The 16,908-nt window shown below is 48.7% G+C and overlaps 1 protein-coding gene across 1 annotated transcript; it reads right to left on the reverse strand.

The window, feature by feature from the left end:
• Positions 1–7,058: 7,058 nt before the first annotated feature.
• On the reverse strand, positions 7,059–16,083 carry CDKN2C (cyclin dependent kinase inhibitor 2C). Its single transcript, XM_085602651.1, has 2 exons — positions 14,155–16,083; positions 7,059–8,130 (listed from the first exon to the last, which is right to left on the reverse strand). The coding sequence occupies exons 1-2, from the start codon at positions 14,281–14,283 to the stop codon at positions 7,774–7,776; spliced, it is 486 nt and encodes a 161-aa protein (XP_085458777.1). The 5' UTR covers positions 14,284–16,083; the 3' UTR covers positions 7,059–7,773.
• Positions 16,084–16,908: the final 825 nt, after the last annotated feature.

A 16,908-nucleotide genomic window follows, 5' to 3' on the forward strand; every position in this document is an offset into this window, starting at 1 on the left:
CCGTAGATCTGGTAGGGGTGCCAGGTCCCGTTGTCCCTGCACTAATTCCGGTACCTCCGGTGCACCCTGTTTTGCCACCAGCACCAGTAAATCCTAGCATCACAGCGGTGGTACCGGTGCCAGGAGTGCCCATCGTTTCTCTAAGTGTTCCAACCGCACCCGGGGGGGGTACCAACGCCTCCGATTGATTTTGTCTCCAGCCTAGCAGCCGTGCTTCCCTGGCTTGGGGGCATGGGGTTGAACTTGAGTGCGGCGGGTGTTGCCGGGGCAGAAGCATTGGAAAAGGCAAGACAGCTAATCGACCAAAGCAAGCTTAAAGAAGTTCCATTGGTTGTGATCCCCAAAGACACTGCAGGAATTTCGCATGGTAAGCCGCAGAGATTGCCATTGTTAGGTGCGGGCGAATCGCGCACATCGTATGAATCATTGTCCCGCCATTTGTCGCAGGAGGTTAAGGAGAGGATTTGGAAGGGGCCATACATTTACATTTTTTCACTCTTAATAGATGATGTTGAGAGGGAAGAGATGAGGAAGAAAAAAGATTATATGCCCGCGCGTGATTGGGCGAACGAAATGCAGAAGTACAGGGTGGAGGAGAACATCAGGCATTGGATGCTGGCGTTCAATATTTACATGGCTGTGATGACAGAGCGTTTCCCGGAAGAGGCGCCCACACTGGCTTGTTATCTGTCCCGGATCAGCACGGCGCAGGCAACGAAGGGGGGCACAGGGTGGTTGGAATATGACAAGAAATTCAGGCGAATCAGGGCATCCGATCCTACTCTCAGATGGAATCAGGTGGAGGGGATAGCCTGGTTAGATCACTTGGGCGGTCTGGCAGCAGAGCCTGCAAAGGACGCGCCAAGGCCGCAGCCCTTTCGGTCGTTCCCCTCATCTGCACCAGGTGGGGGGGCTGGGAAGAAGGGATGTTGTTGGGATTTCAATAGGCGCACCTGCGATAGGCCTCCAGGGACATGCAGATTCAAACACACGTGTAGTTTCTGTGGCAACTCAGGGCATCCCGAAGCCAAATGTCTTAAAAAACAGAGGGAGAGGGGGGCAAAAAATTGGATTGAAGGTGGTTTCAGTAAAGCTAGGTCCCCGATTCTTCTGCATGCAATGACACCCTGGTTAAACAGATACAAATGCACGTCCACTGCGAGGATGCTGGTGGAAGGTTTCAGGGAGGGGTTTAGAATCCCAGTGGCGGATTTTGTGGGTCCATCCTTTTGCAGGAACCAATTGTCGGTCACTCAGAACAATAGGGTAGCTGCGGCAAAAATTGAGAAAGAATGTAGGTTGAGCAGAGTGGCGGGCCGTTCGACAAGATTCCTGTGCATAACTTTGTGTGTTCTCCGCTGGGGGTGGTCCCAAAGAAAGAACCAGGGGAATTCAGGTTGATCCACAATTTATCAGCTCCAAGGGGGCAGTCGGTAAATGACTCCATTGATGAGGAATTCTGCTCTGTGCGTTATGCATCTGTTAATCAGGCAATTGAACTCTTGAGGGGTTTGGGCCCAGGGGCGCTGATGGCTAAATCAGACATAGAATCTGCTTTCAGGCTGCTACCCGTCCACCCGAGCGATTTCCACCTACTCGGTTTCCAGTTCGAGGGCAAGTTCTTCATGGACATGTGCATGCCTATGGGGTGTTCTGTGTCTTGCGCATATTTTGAAATGTTTAGCACCTTCCTAGAATGGTCTTTCAGACAGGCGACGGGGCATAGACATGTGCTGCATTATCTTGATGACTTCCTTTTTCTGGGGCCACCGGGGAGCACGGTGTGCGAGCAGGCGCTGGAGCAATTTTGTGCATTGATGAAGAGTTTTGGGGTACCACTGGCACAGGGAAAAACCGTGGGACCAGCCGCGGTCATAGAATTTCTGGGGATCGAGCTAGATTCTATCGTGGGGTGCTCACGGCTCCCCAAGGATAAGGTGAAAAGGTTTGGAGACTCAGCAAATGGTGGGTCAACTGAACTTTGCATTGCGTATCATACCAATGGCACGCCCATTTTCAAAATCCATTGCGCAAGCAATGTCTGGCCTAAAGCAGAAGCACCATCACACCAGACTGAGCGAAGAGGTCAAGCAGGATATGCGTATTTGGTTGGCATTTCTGCGGGAATTCAATGGCTCTGTCCTGTGGCCCGGCCCAATCACCTCCTGTGCAGAGTTGGGATTAATGACAGACTCCGCGGGCAGTGAGGGGTTCGGCGCCATACTGGGCACTCAGTGGGTGGCACAGCGTTGGCCGGCATGGTGGATTGACGCTGGACTCACGGCGAACATTGGTTTCCTTGAATTGTTCCCCATCTGGGTGGCATTGTTCGTCTGGCCGGAACAACTGGGAAACAAAGCAGTTGTTTTCTGGTCTGACAACATGACAGTAGTTGAGTGCATAAACAGTCAGTCGGCAAAGTGTATAATGATCCTACGTTTGATCAAGGAGATTTTTTTGAAATACATGCAGTTAAACTTACAGTTTAGGGCAAAACATGTCCCGGGGGTATTGAATCACGCCACTGACGCATTGTCTCGTTTTAAGATGCAGGTTTTCAGATCGCATCTCCCGGGAGCAGCACCACACCCAACGCCTTTCCCCGAACAGCTCTGGCAGATTGGTGCCCCCACTTACCGGACTTGGTGGCAGCTAGCCTAGCGCCCGGAACAAGGAAGGCATACGAAGGGGCGTTTGGGGCATACTGCAATTTCTTAGGGGGCCAGGGGGAGGGGCACTGGGCGGACTCGGCTATGGTGTGCGCTTACTTGCAAAACTTGCGGGACGAAGGGCGGGCAGTGGGGTCAGCTAGGAGACACATGGCAGCCATTTCCTTTTTTGCACAAATCAGTGGCAGGCGGGACCCCACTCAGACATTTGTAGTGCGCAAGGCATTAAAAGGTTGGCAGCGCCTACAGGGGTCCACACCTGACACTAGGCGCCCGATAGGTCTTACTACCTTGGCAGCAATTTTGGGGGTGCTAGAGCAGAGCTGCACTACCGTGATGGAATGTTTATTATTCAAGGCAGCTTTCACCTTAGCTTTTTATGGTGCCTTTAGGGTGGGGGAATTGGTGGCTAAGAATAAAGGGGACCTGGTGGGAGGCCTGCAGCTCAGTGACATACTCCTACATAACGATGCCATGCGGGTTACTATTCGAAGATCCAAGACAGATCAAGAGGGACGGGGGCAGGGAGTCGTTTTGTGGCGGGCACCAGGGAACCCTTGCTGCCCGGTGTCACATATGGAGGCGTTTATGCCATACAGACCAATTAACAGGGGGGGGGGCCGCTGTTAATGCACACGGGAGGGGACCCACTGACCAAATTTCAATTTAAACGGGTCTTGGATATTGCGGTAGGCAGAGCGGGGCTGGACCCCAGTGATTTTGGAACACATTCCTTCAGGATAGGTGCCACCACCGAGGCAGTCGCACGGGGCCTTGGGGAAGGGGAGGTACAGAAGATTGGGCGGTGGTCCTCCAACTGTTTCAGGCGCTATGTGCGAGTGCATATGTTATGATACTCCCCGACGATGGTACTGATGGCATTATTTTCCTCGTTTCTTGTCAGTTCCCTCGGCCTGTCACGCAGGAAGAGAGACAGCGACACTTCACCAAGAAGAAGACACAACCAAGACAAAAGTAAATTCTCTCGACACCAAGTTGGAACGTCATGCGTGTATTTTTGGCCATTCTTATGTCTCCCGTCTAAGTAACTTTTTTATTGCAGGAAATGGGGCAGCGCGCGCAAAGCGGTTAGGTTTCAGTGTCTCCTTTTTTGGGCACGGGGGGCTGCGTTTAGACAGGTTCAGAGAACGGATAGGTCACATGCTTGCTTCCTTAGGCACTCCCCCCGACGCTATCATTTTACATCTTGGTGGTAACGACTTGGTGCACCTAAATAGGAGGATCCTGATGGAGACAGTACTCTCAGAGGCAGCATGGCTGGCCAGGCGCTGCCCAGACGCTGTTATTGTGTGGTCTCACATGATCCCAAGGCTTCAGGGGAGGGGAATCAGTGAGGGCTCTCAACCACTCGGTTCAGAGGATCAATAATAAAATAGACAAGCTGTTTAGGACCCCCAAATTACAAGTTATTGCTCATGGGTGCATAAGAGGGGACGTCTGCTACTTGAGGGATGGGGTTCACCGCTCTCGGTTGGGGAACGCGATATTCCTGGGCAACATTTTAGCTTGGCTAGACCAATTTCAAAGGTGAGTATGACCTAGGGCTTGGGGGGGGCCTGATAGTCGGTCAACTATGCAGGCCTGTGCGGTAAGGTCATCGGTTGGACAGATTAAATTTACAAATCTTTGGGGGCGCATTATTAAGTGGGGCGCCCAGAGGGAAGGGACATGTGGCTCTCACCAGACTCCAGGGGCAGTTACAACCAGTTGGTTGGAAGGGTGCGGGGCCAAAGGGGGGTTACGCTTTCCATTGGCTGGTTGGCCACCCCGCACGCGGGCGTAAGTAAGCTGCGCTGTCTGCATGGCCCCTTTATGGAGTAAGTCTTGAACGTATGGGAGTTGCCTGGTGGGAAGTACTTCCGGGTCAGCTGGGCCCCCTGCGCATGCGTACTCTGGTTAGGGGGCGCTGGACAATTGGCTTAAAGGGGGAGGGACCAACGTTTGACCTTGCCGTAGGCCCAAAGGAATATGCAGAAATGTGATCATCAATATGCATAGACTAGGATAGCAACATTATGTATTAGAGTTTTGTTAAAGCTAGGAATGAGTCAAATGTACCAAATCCTGTCTTGTCATTTCTGCGTAATTGTATATTTGTTTTCAAATATGTCTGTTTTGTTAATAAATACGATCGGGGGTCTACGACCCCCTATTCCAAACAAATGTTTGCATTGGTTTCTGTCACAGCAAAAGGGGAGGAGGGGGCGGTAGGCCGTACCGGACCATAGAGGAAGGCGGGGCCGGCATTGGTCCCGCCGCCATTATGGTGGTCGGCCGTGCCCCCGTCTCTCTCACGTCCCGTAGCACCGCATTGGTCGGAGGACCGTGCCCCGGAAGTGATTGGATCACTTCCGGGTCATGGAAGGCTCCTCCACGCCCCGGAAGTGATCTGATCAATCCGGGTCACGGGTGATCCTTGCCTGGAACCAGTTCCAACTGGTGACTGGTCACCCCTTTAAAGCCGCCGGGAGCGTGAGCTGCAGTCTCTTTGCACTCCGCTCCCCTCAGAAGCACACCCGTCGCAAGTGCCCCCTCCCTCGGGAGGGTTTTCTAACCTTTTTTCCCCCACCCACCATCCCCGAGATAGATGTTTGTTTTGAAGTAAAGTATTGTTAGTGTGTTTTTTCCCACAGGGTGTCAATTATGATGAAGGGTTGAATGTATAAATATAAATGCCTTTTTGTCGTGTTTTAGGCGGTATTTCGAGTCAGGCGGTAAGGTCATCGGTTGGACAGATTAAATTTACAAATCTTTGGGGGCGCCTTATTAAGTGGGGCGCCCAGAGGGGAGGGACATGTGGCTCTCACCAGACTCCAGGGGCAGTTACAACCGGTTGGTTGGAAGGGTGCGGGGCCAAAGGGGGGTTACGCTTTCCATTGGCTGGTTGGCCACCCCGCACGCGGGCGTAAGTAAGCTGCGCTGTCTGCATGGCCCCTTTATGGAGTAAGTCTTGAAAGTATGGGGGTTGCCTGGTGGGAAGTACTTCCGGGTCAGCTGGGCCCCCTGCGCATGCACACTCTGGTTAGGGGGCGCTGGACAATTGGCTTAAAGGGGGAGGGGCCAACGTTTGACCTTGCCGTAGGCCCAAAGGAATACGCAGAAATGTGATCAATATGCATAGACTAGGATAGGAACATTATGTATTAGAGTTTTGTTAAAGCTAGGAATGAGTCAAATGTACCAAATCCTGTCTTGTCATTTCTGCGTAATTGTATATTTGTTTTCAAATATGTCTGTTTTGTTAATAAATATGATCGGGGTCTACGACCCCCTATTCCAAACAAATGTTTGCATTGGTTTCTGTCACAGCAAAAGGGGAGGAGGGGGCGGTAGGCCGTACTGGACCATATGCCATTTCAACGGATTCTTATCCAGATGTTTTTAGAGGTAGGAGACACGTGCCTCTCAAGGGCACAGACCCTTTCCATGTATGCTGCTCTCAGATGTATCAGCATAGACGGCCGTGGGTTAAGTCGACAGAGCCTTTTTAACATTCCGCAACATATTAGCTGTACTGGGCAAGTAACTGTTATTTTTCTGTCATCCACAGTCCATATATTTCGTGAACAGTGTAAATTGGCCACGCGCCTGCTACACTAGAGTTGAATTCAATAAACCATCAAGGGCGATATTTTTTTTTTTACGGTGGTGATGTTAAAACTGAACAGGAGTGTAAAGCTGCTGTACTTTACTAGCCAGAGTTAAAGTCGATGTGCTCATAGGGTGGCGATCCTTTGGTGACGTCAGGGCGTGCAGGGAGGGCTCAAGAAGCAGACGTCACGTCATCGGGCACTACTCTGGGGCAGCCGACCACGTTCACCCACATATATATTTCTAATATTGAGTGATGCCACACTGAAATAGCGACGGTGCTTCAATAATTCCATACCGTCGCCTGGCCCGTGAAAGAATAGAAGACGTGACTGTCCCACGCATACTTCATGAAAACGATCGGTGGTGGTTAGCTTCTGTGCTGCTCCTCTAAGTGAAATGTTTTAAGTATTTAAATTACAAAATACGATCATATACATAAGCAGTTTCCTTCCCTCCCATGTGTCCACATGGGCTCTCCTAAGTGTGCTGGTCTGGTCTCTTCATGCTGTTTGCATATGTGTGTGTTGACCGGGTGACACAATATCGCCTAAGTGAAAAGAAAGGCCCTGGAACCACATACGTTTAAAACATACACTATTTTAGCAATTGTTTAGTTTTGTCTTTTTCCGTTAGGTGTTTACTGAACAAAAAGCGGAGTCCTTGGCATGACCTTGAACTGCTTTGAGTCTTAAATACAATTTAAACCCAAACATCATATTTGACAATCAATTTTGACAAGCACCTAGCAATATATATTAAAGAGACACACAGGGGTTTTATTTCAAATAGTAGATTGCGACCCTTTTATTGTGTAGGATAGACACGTCGTTTCCGAATCTCCTGGAACTGCTACATACAGTTTTAAACTGTTATTTCCAACATCTTGCTTTGCTAATCTCTGTAACAGACAAATATTTTTACACTGTGACATAATCGTGATCTCATTCCGAGGAGACGAGGATATTTACACAACTCAGTACAGCAGAAATATGCTTCACCCTACCTGACCTATACATTTTATTCGTATGTACAGTGTATATTACACGCACCTCCTTTTTTTCTATTACTTCAAATTGCAGTGGGGTCTCTAGCCTTCATTTTCCGAGTACGCAAATGCAACATTGGGGTAGGATATTTCGAATGTGGAATAGCCTGTTTATACAGCTCCTGATAGTGTCATAAAACAGTGGCTCGTGTGGGCCTGACTGGTACAACTGAGGGATGCGCATCACAGTATGTTTTTTTTGTTTGCTTATTTAGATAAAACAAATGAAACAGTCGGCTTTGAAAAGTAAAAAATGCAAGAGAGGAATTAAAAAGCACGCTTGAAAGGCGGTATAGATAGCGAAGAGGCAAGGGTATTAGCGTAGACCCACAGATGAGGCGAAGCCAAGGCTGCTGTGGCCCGCGTGCACAGCAAACCTGTCACAGTATGGCTGCATTTAATGAAATGTGAAACATGAGCTGGGCAGCGATGGAGCAGGCTGCCCTATGCTCGGGGGTTCTCCTCCATCCACTTCACCACGTCCTCCCGCTTGTGGGCCCTGGCCAGGTCGTAGGCCGTGTGGCCCTTCCCGTTCTGTGTCAGAGTGCTGTCCGTGTGCTCCAGGAGGCAGGCCACCACCTTCAGGTGGCCCTCCATGGCGGCCAGGTGCAACGGCAGGTTCCCCTCCCGGTCCCTGGCTTTGGCGTCGGCGCCAAAGAGCAGTAGAGTCCGGACCGTGTCCGCGAAGCCCTCTCTGGCCGCATCGTGGAGGACGACAAAACCGGTAGGGTCCATCAGGTTGGGGTCAGCACCATTGTGCAGAAGGATTTCGGCGATTTCTGGGACGCCGAGCTTCATAACCTTGGGAAAAATAGAAAGATTTAATGATCTAGGCATGTCTCACACGACACAAAGAGCATAGACTTATTTACTGTTAACATATCTGAAAATCCAAAAGTCCCACTTCTAACTTGCTTTCATGTAACGCTCAATGCCGCATTTCTGTCGTTCCTAAGCGCTTGACATAACAGGCGTTACCCTTAGCCTATTTAATGGTAATACATTCACCGTCCTTAGAAGGCGGAAAGGCTGAGTCTGCTTTCCTGAAATTCGTACTCATGACTTAGACGGCACCCCCAAGCTACTACCACTCAACTTACCCTAATTAAAGTACATGTGCGCACCTATAAATGCTGTGTAAAGTGCAAGCAGGTCTGACATTACAAAATTACACACCCAAAAAGCCAAAGAACAGCAAGGACTGGACCACCTCTTCATGTTTAAAAAAAACCTATACCTTCCTATTTACGGCGCGTTTGAGATGTAAATATAAAACTGAGATCAACATCTCACCGTTGGGTGGGCTAATATTTAAAATGGTTAAGAAAAAGAAGGGTGTCCGTCCGTATTAAATCGCGCCTCTTGTATTAGGGAAAATGTAAAAAAAAAACATGAAGTTGATTAGGGTTCGGCGTGTCAGTCTGAAGGCGATCATAAGTAGCATTTACAGTTCCACAGACACACACCCTCTTTCCGACCAGGGCACGTGGCCGTGTAGCGCTTTCCGCACAAGGCGCGAGCATGACAGCTCGTGCAGGATGCTGCACGCCCTGCCCTCGCCATGGTGGTACTGCGACATAATTGTGCCTGGGACCATTCTGTGGTGCACCTGGCAAGTCCCAGCGATTTTTGTTAGTAGAGTAATATTGAAAAGCATTTTCTAAAGCACTAGGACACGTTTTACTTCATGTAGTGTGTCGTGTGTATTGGTACAGTACGCGGAGCAGTGGGTGAAACACTCTTAAATGACAGTAATCATGTCATATCATAACTCGCCCATAATTCATAAGGAAAAATACTTCTTGTTTTTTCGTGAAGTTAGTCCATGGTAAGCCTCGAGTTTTAACTGTAAAATGTAGAACATACATTGGGTAACGTACAGCATGGGCCAATTAAGCGGCCTCAGTTTATATGTCCATACTGTCAGTCACACACCCACCCCCTTGGCCTACAAAGAATATATGAGGCATTAAAATCAGGTTACGTCGTGAGTACGGAAACTTCTGACATTGGATACCTCCTCCCTAACCCCCTAAACCCAATCTCCTCTGCTGCAGATTGAGAGTGGGTGCCTTATGTTTCTGGAAATGGGGGTGGGGCGGTGACACAATAGTTGGCCAATTGCAGACGAGGTTCTTAGCTTTTGTCAAATAAACCACATTTTAGTGCCCATTTTGCCAGAGACTCTGCTTGATTCTGACATACATAAACAACGATCTTCACTTATTTCATGAGGGAGAGGGAGGAGGTAAACCCTTCCTGTTGGGCATTATTTATTGGCTCTTGAATTGGGTTTTGTGGTTTTCATGGTCGATTGATGGGACGCTCGCATTGCAACCACACGAATGAAAACATATGTTCTTTTTAGATTTTGGGCGGAGACCCTACAGCCGTGATTTAGGTTTTGAACTCGGCTATGGCCACCAGAGAAAACCTCAACTCACTTTTGAGGTGTTTGAAGTCAGAGTAAACGTGCACTCACTTCTAAGTCCCATCAGCTGTCTGTACAACTTTAAACTCTTCTCTTTCAAAAGTATAACACATTTACACCGCACCACAAAAGGCCATATTCCAATCCAAGATCTATCTTCCTGCCAAACTTGTTGTATTTATTTGCATTGAAGTTTGCTAGAGATTATGATTTAGATTAGAGCATAAAATGTACACATTATTGTTATATTTGCCTTAACATGTGTGCACCCCGGATAATCACGTTTGCCTCCTTAGCCAACATTTAGGGCAACTGGCAAAAAATACTCAGGTGTGAGTGAAGGGGAACTTAAGAAAAAATGTCCATATTCATCTGACGGGGTACTTTTTAGACATCCATGGAACGATTTTCCTTGGCACTTCAACTTGGAGTGCTAGTTCCCCTACAGTGTGGCTCACTCACAGTCAAGAAATTTGCATCATAATAAAAGCATGCTTTAATCTAGTTATATATTTGTCCGTAAAATAGTGTGCATGGCTTATGCCATGAGCAAACCGAGAATCATACATGCAGCCTATTCCTTCATCAAGCAAATGAATTAAACATATATTACACCGTCTGCTGACTCAATACAGTCTGTCATATCCTTTTAAATATTAAAATGGCAGTAAAGTTATTACAAAACTTGTGTAAAATAACAAAATAGCTTGTTCCCAATGCTGCACACGGAGTAAAGGAACCGTGGAGTTTACAGGTTATGTTATGTGGTTTTGTGCAGTGGCCAAACCTCAAATGAGGCCTCAAAAATGTAGTGAGAGTTTAGTCTTGAAATGTCTATAATGCTTACAGCAGCGGTTTCAACATCTCGTTGGCAGGGGAATGTCGTCATAATTATGGCTTAGTTACCTAATTCAACCTCGAAAAGCCTCGCTTCTTTATAATTATAGACCTAAATAACTGTTACTATATTTATCAGGGTCTAATAATGGTCTTGAAGGGCCCTTTGACTCTCACACGTGGAGCAGAGGTAGTGGTGGGAGAGAGGGTAAGAAGTCCACTGAAGCACCAATGGACCTGTTAGCGACAGCATTCTACAGTGTGTAACCATTTTATTGGCTGCAAAAGTGTAAAATTCATATGATGTTCATTACTTCAATAAGTAAATCGGTAATTGACACCCAAAACTATTAAAACATACATAAAAGTAAGAACATCCAATAAAAAACAGGACAGATGAAAAACCCTCTTTAAACATGCTAGGAACTGATAAAATTATTTGTTGGAATAGAGTATTCATATATATATATATATATATATATATATATATACATACACATATTTCCACCAAATTTGACGATATGCCCATCCACCACGTTCATTAAATTTGTAATAAAATGCAGTGCCATCTTTTTCACTGTATGTGGTAAAAAACAGCTTTTTCGTCAAATGAGGCACCACACCAATCCACCATCTTAACTGTAGTTTTAATATGCGCTCTTAAAATGGTAAGATATTTGCTAACACATGGTTTGTAGTTATTTTCCCTTCTTACAGTTGTCTAAGAAATATTTAACATACCACCACACCACAATTAATGCACTCTTCAATGAATGACAAAATAAACCCACATTTGTGATCAGAAATGTTAATTTTTGAAAATACAGTGCGTATAGAATTCATGACAATCTATATGTGCAGTAGGTAACATCCTCTTACTGTCGTTCCCTGTGCAATTGTTAGATGTATTTCGTGAAACGTAAGAGTTTGTATTCACAGACAGGATGCATATTTTATACAGTTCGGTGCACCGACCTATTTAACTCACAAACTGTTTGGAAACTGTGCTACTGTGAAGCAAGTTCTCGTTTATCGAGAAGGCCTCGGTTCATGATGGAGAGCACAGAAGCTTTGCTCATCCGGAATAAACAAACATGCGCACTTCTTAGGGTAAGATGCATTCAAAAGGTAAACGGGTAGCATCTATGGAAAGACGGGGGTTGCATGAGGCGACAGTGACGCATCACGTTTCGGCGTGTGGGTAGAAGAGTGGCTGGCATGTGCGAGTGATCGATAATACTATTTTAGGAGCAAAACACAACCCATATATACCTCAGCGGTAAGAACCTCAATTAGTTCTCTACTGATTTATCTAGAGTTAAAAGAAAGATGTCCTTTGCTTTGAAACATCTCACGTTGAGTGGACGTGTTCTAGTGCATTCAGTCAGCCGTGGAGAGATCTGACAGATCTGGTGCTTCTCCGCTCCTCCCATATCAGTAACACTCCGTGACTTTCGTTTGGAAACACTTTTACATGTCACAATAAATGTATCTGATAGTCAGCGGCGTCCGGGGGAGACACTGTTAATTAACGCCAATTACGTGTATACGCAGTTGTTTATTTTGTTGCGTGTGTATGTAACAGGAGTCTAGCCTGAAGAAAAAAAGTAAGTCAAATCCAGGGCAGGGTTTTTCAATAAACTGCAACATCAGATGCAGTTACGTTTTAGAGGGCACGCAGAGCCGTACACCGGCAATATGAGAATCGAGGCTGCGCCTATATTTAAAATCCGTTAGACAACGATGCGTGTCATATATTTTTTAGTCTGCAACACAGTTTAAAGGCAGGGCCCCGTCCTGTGGTACTGTGGGCACATCGTGCAGAAATGACCTCTTTCGAAAAGGGGTGGCTCCTCAGTCACTTCCTAGTCGCTAAATAATTACCACAAGAAATTAGTCTGTTGACGATCTTACACCTCGGGAGGCGAAACCCTCCACACTGCTTGGACCTGCGGACGGGCACAAGTGCTCTGATTACGTGCCGGTCAATTACTCGTGTTAAGGCCCGTTGGCTCGCCTCTCCGGCGCATGCTCTCGCCATCGGATGTGGGAGCGCAGGTTGTGCTTCCACACCCTGCATCCTGCCGCCGATGGGACGATTATCACTCGCCGACATGATCGGTGCTCTAGCCTTGGCAGGACCTGTACGAGAATCCCCCATCACTTCCCTCCACCTACCCTCCAAATTATCACCCGAAGAAGGAGTCAATCATCGGAGATCAGTCTATGGAAATCTAGATTATTTCTCGAATCCGTAGCCAGCCGCGGTTTATAATTTCTAGATAGCACCTAGACGAAATGGAGCGCATGGTGTAGCGCTTCATCGTCCTGTGTAGCCTTTCTAAATAAAGGGTTTCGCTTACAATGTGTCAATTTTTGTAAAGTGTACGCATTAATGTCGCCTTAATTGTTTAATTTGGACACTTTCCTGAAAAGAGCTGGAATCTTAAAAAACACAAAGGTCGTGAGAAAGCAGTGCATGCAAATATGAGAAGTTACATCGGTGGACTATAATCATACCTCAACGAGTAGCTTAGTAAAAGTTAATTAGATACTATGTTAAGATATAAAATATCTTCTATTTGCAGTTCGTAATACATTTGTCAGAAGTGGCGAGAAATAAGACAAGATGGCTTCAGGTTTACATTTCTAGTCAATCCAGTCCATGGGATGGATGACTACACACCAGACAATTTGCTGATCTGTTGAACTTCTTCGGCTATAAGAATGCGAGCTTGGGCTGTGGCTCCGCATCTTTACTTCGACAGATATGTCTCCTACCAAAGGTTCTAGTACAAATGTGATGAACTGTTGTTTTTATTTATGTGTTATTTTGCTGTTTTATTACCTCGTGTACAAATATGTATAGAAATGACATGGAATACACAGGGGTAAGGGAATGGTGTTGCTACATTGCATGGTATATGTGTCCTGTTAGTCGAAATTAAAAACAGTGACTGTGTTGTCTTTGAATAATAACATAATATTTCGTTTGTGTGCCTGGCAGGAGGCGCTGAATTTCGCAGTCATGCCACTACGCAGTTACAGTAGGCCCACCCCTCACCAGTCGGTGCTGTCCAGCGGTGGGGTGGGGGGGGGGGGCAGCCTCCGTGGAACACAGACTGGCAGTGATACATAATGTGTGGGTGACAGCATTAGAGCCAGCTATCTATGGACAAGGTGTGCACTTTCTATTCTATATACGTCATATCGCGCCAGACAGCGGGACACCTGGGCGCTGGTGAGGGCTTCTGCTTCGAGCGCATGGAGCTCTGCGAGCCCCAGCCATCAGATGGGCACCCTCCACTCCCAAACAGTCCCTCCAGGCAGGTTTCTTGGCTTCTGCAGCTTCGAGTCCATAGGTTAATCACCTCCTTAAACCTCCAGACGGGTTACCGCAGACGTCGGACCACAGGTGACCCCCGCTTTCCTGGTCTTATGCAGCCCCGACCCCTAGGTGATCCCTCTACTTCACCTCAGCCCCCTGAGGGAACCCCGCAGTCCCGGTCCTCGGGCGCCCCCGCCCCCATCCCTCTGGTGACGCACCTCGCACCCACCTGCAGCGCCGTCCTGTTGAAGCGGTTCCTGGCGTCGGCACTGGCCCCGTCCTGCAGGAGGCCGCGGACCCGCTGGAGGTCCCCGCGGGCTGCGGCCGAGCTCAGCTCGTCCCCCAGCGGCTCGGCCATCCCAGCCGCTAGCGAGGCATGGCGCAGAGGGCTGCTCCGGCTCTGGAGGCTCGCCACCGCCGCGGCTAGTAAATACTCGTAAGGAGCCGCTGCCAGGGAGCCGCCCCGGCCCGGACACGTGACCCGCGGGGGCCAGACAGGCGCTGTCAGAGGGGCACACCGGCCGAGTGCACTGCCCCCGCTTCCGGTGCGTACCTGGGCACCTCAGACTGCCAGTGTGGGGCAAGTGTACTGAGGCAGACCAAGAGGACGGAGCTCACTGCGCCAACATGCTGTCTGCGGGTTACGATCTGCAGTTTGATCAGTAACGTTCAAGACATGATGACATAGTTCGAATAGATCCTCTCTGGAAGTTCTTTTCTTTGTGAAGAAAAACCACCCCGGGCACAGAGGCAAAACCCCCATGCACAGGAAAGACAAATTACCAAATCTGAGGAAATGGCATCTGACGCGCAGCTTGGGGCTCAAGAACCAATATGAGCTAGATATGCGTGCCAATCTCTGCATGTCACAAGACAGCTGGGGGTCCCACAGCCCTGTGCCGCAGCAAACACTGCACTGGAGGTTCACCAGATCTGCGTCGATCATCTCAAGACAAGTTCTCCCAGCATCGATGCGTCCCAGTGTCAGTTTAGAAAAGCTGTGTCAATCAGTGGGCAGCGATAACCGTCAACAGAGGCTCAACTCAGTGGAAGGATCACACGTTTTTTTGTTTTAAAGTTGGACAGACAGGTTCATGCGGTGACCACTCGAATATTCGCCCAATCCAATGCGTTGCAGCTGAGAATTCAAGCAGATCAGACCCGCGGTACAACGGTGAGCGCGGCTCAGATGTCAGATTGGAGCAGGTGTCCCTCCTGTGGTGCTCACACTTCTTCCCGTGGCCGTATCCCGCTGATGGTGAACGCAGGTGCCCTCGCCCGACTCGCAGGGGTTTGGGCGCTGGGCTTTGCCAGCCTCTGCCTTGATCCGCACCCCTGAGGTTGTGCACGGCGTCTGTGAAAAAAAGCGATATCGGTGTGTCGGCGACACTCCTGAGAAGAGGCAGCCCGCCGTCTGGGCACACCAGGGAGCCTGGTAAGCCGTGCCAACGACGGGCTCCCGTTTTCCCGCCGAATCCGGACTGCCGCGCTGGCTGCTAGTCTCTTCCGCCTCACCGTTATTTTTCAAAAAGGCTGCTGTCCTTCCCTTCTAGCCTGGGCTGAGGTGACTAAAGTCACAGGTGTCCTTCCTCTCTGGCATGAGCTGAGGTGCCCTAGAGTCGCAGTGACAGCCTCCCTCCTCACCCCTAAGGCACGGCTGGAGGGTGTGATAGTGAGCCGGTGCTCCAAGGTGCCCCAGTGACCCTTGTGCGACCTTCATTTCCAGGTAAAGTACACATGCCACTTCTCAGATGCGACCCCCGATGTATCGCACTGATGAGTCTATGCCGGAGAAGGGTGTCCCTGGCAGCAGAACCGCCATTCATCGTGGGGGAGAGTCCCACCCGGAGCAACCTGTCCCTAGCAGGAGACCCCCCGGGACTGCTGCGACAGGCTACGGCTGCAGATGTCGGCGGCATCCCCTGTCACGGGTCTGACAGCTCGCTGATCCTCGTCATAATCCGGGCTATGGCAGCAGCAAACGGAGCGACAAGCTTTTGCCGCAGTCATCCACCCATGCGACCCTCTCACGCCCAAGCCCCTGCCGTCTCCCGATCTCTGCCCAGCTCCCGTTCGCCTTCTCCAGCTGTCACAAGTTGCTGTCAGGATCAGCTGCCGCAGTCACCTCTCCTTGCCTTCAGAACGAAGCCGTTTTTTTACCTCCTCAGCTTTTTTTGAAAATATTGAAAAAAAATCGAGCGCTGTTTCAGTTGGCTGAGACACGCCCACCTGACGATAGCTGACGGCTGAAGCCCAGGCGGCCCCGCCCACAGAAGGAGCGCGCGCAGACTCGACCTGTGACGCAGTGTCAGCGGATCGGGGTATCTCCAGGGGGTAGCGACGCAACTGTGTCTCCCTGGCCGTTTGGCTTAAAGACCTGTAACACAGACCGGCCCGACAGAAACCCTTAAAAGCCCGCGCCTCTGAAACGCTGGTTGTAAAGGCTGAGGGTTAGGCGTGCTGCGTTCACTTGTCACCTTCCATTCGAACACGATACACCGACCAATGTCTTCCACAAACGTCAATTAGACCCGAGTCAGTCGGGAGACTCCCGATGACTGAAGTAAAAATTTAAAAAAAGGCTTTATTTTGGCTGTTTCCCGCCTGAAATAGTTTCTGAGTCAATGGAAATAAATAGGGGGATTAGGTTCTCCGATATATTTTTTTAAAATTTCCATTTACCTGTTCAAAAATGTTGGCATGTTTGCAGCAATGAAAGTGTATCAAAAAAGTAAGGGGACGGTGATGCTGTCCACAATGGGGGACGGGGTCAAAGGTTTGGCTGAAAACAAAATATTCTGTAACTTTTTTCAGTCTTTCACCTTCAGGTAACTGTATATAAAATAAGGTATAGCTTAAATGTAAAATAGATGCAAGTTAAGTTAATCAGTGGGAAATGCACTCTCCTAATTTATGAAACCTCTATTAGTTAATTCACTACAGAGGTCTGTATTTGTAACCAGACTGCCATGGAATTGAATCC

This window comes from Triturus cristatus, chromosome 4_2 (assembly GCF_964204655.1).
Source record: "Triturus cristatus chromosome 4_2, aTriCri1.1, whole genome shotgun sequence".
NCBI classification, from domain to species: Eukaryota; Metazoa; Chordata; class Amphibia; order Caudata; family Salamandridae; genus Triturus; species Triturus cristatus.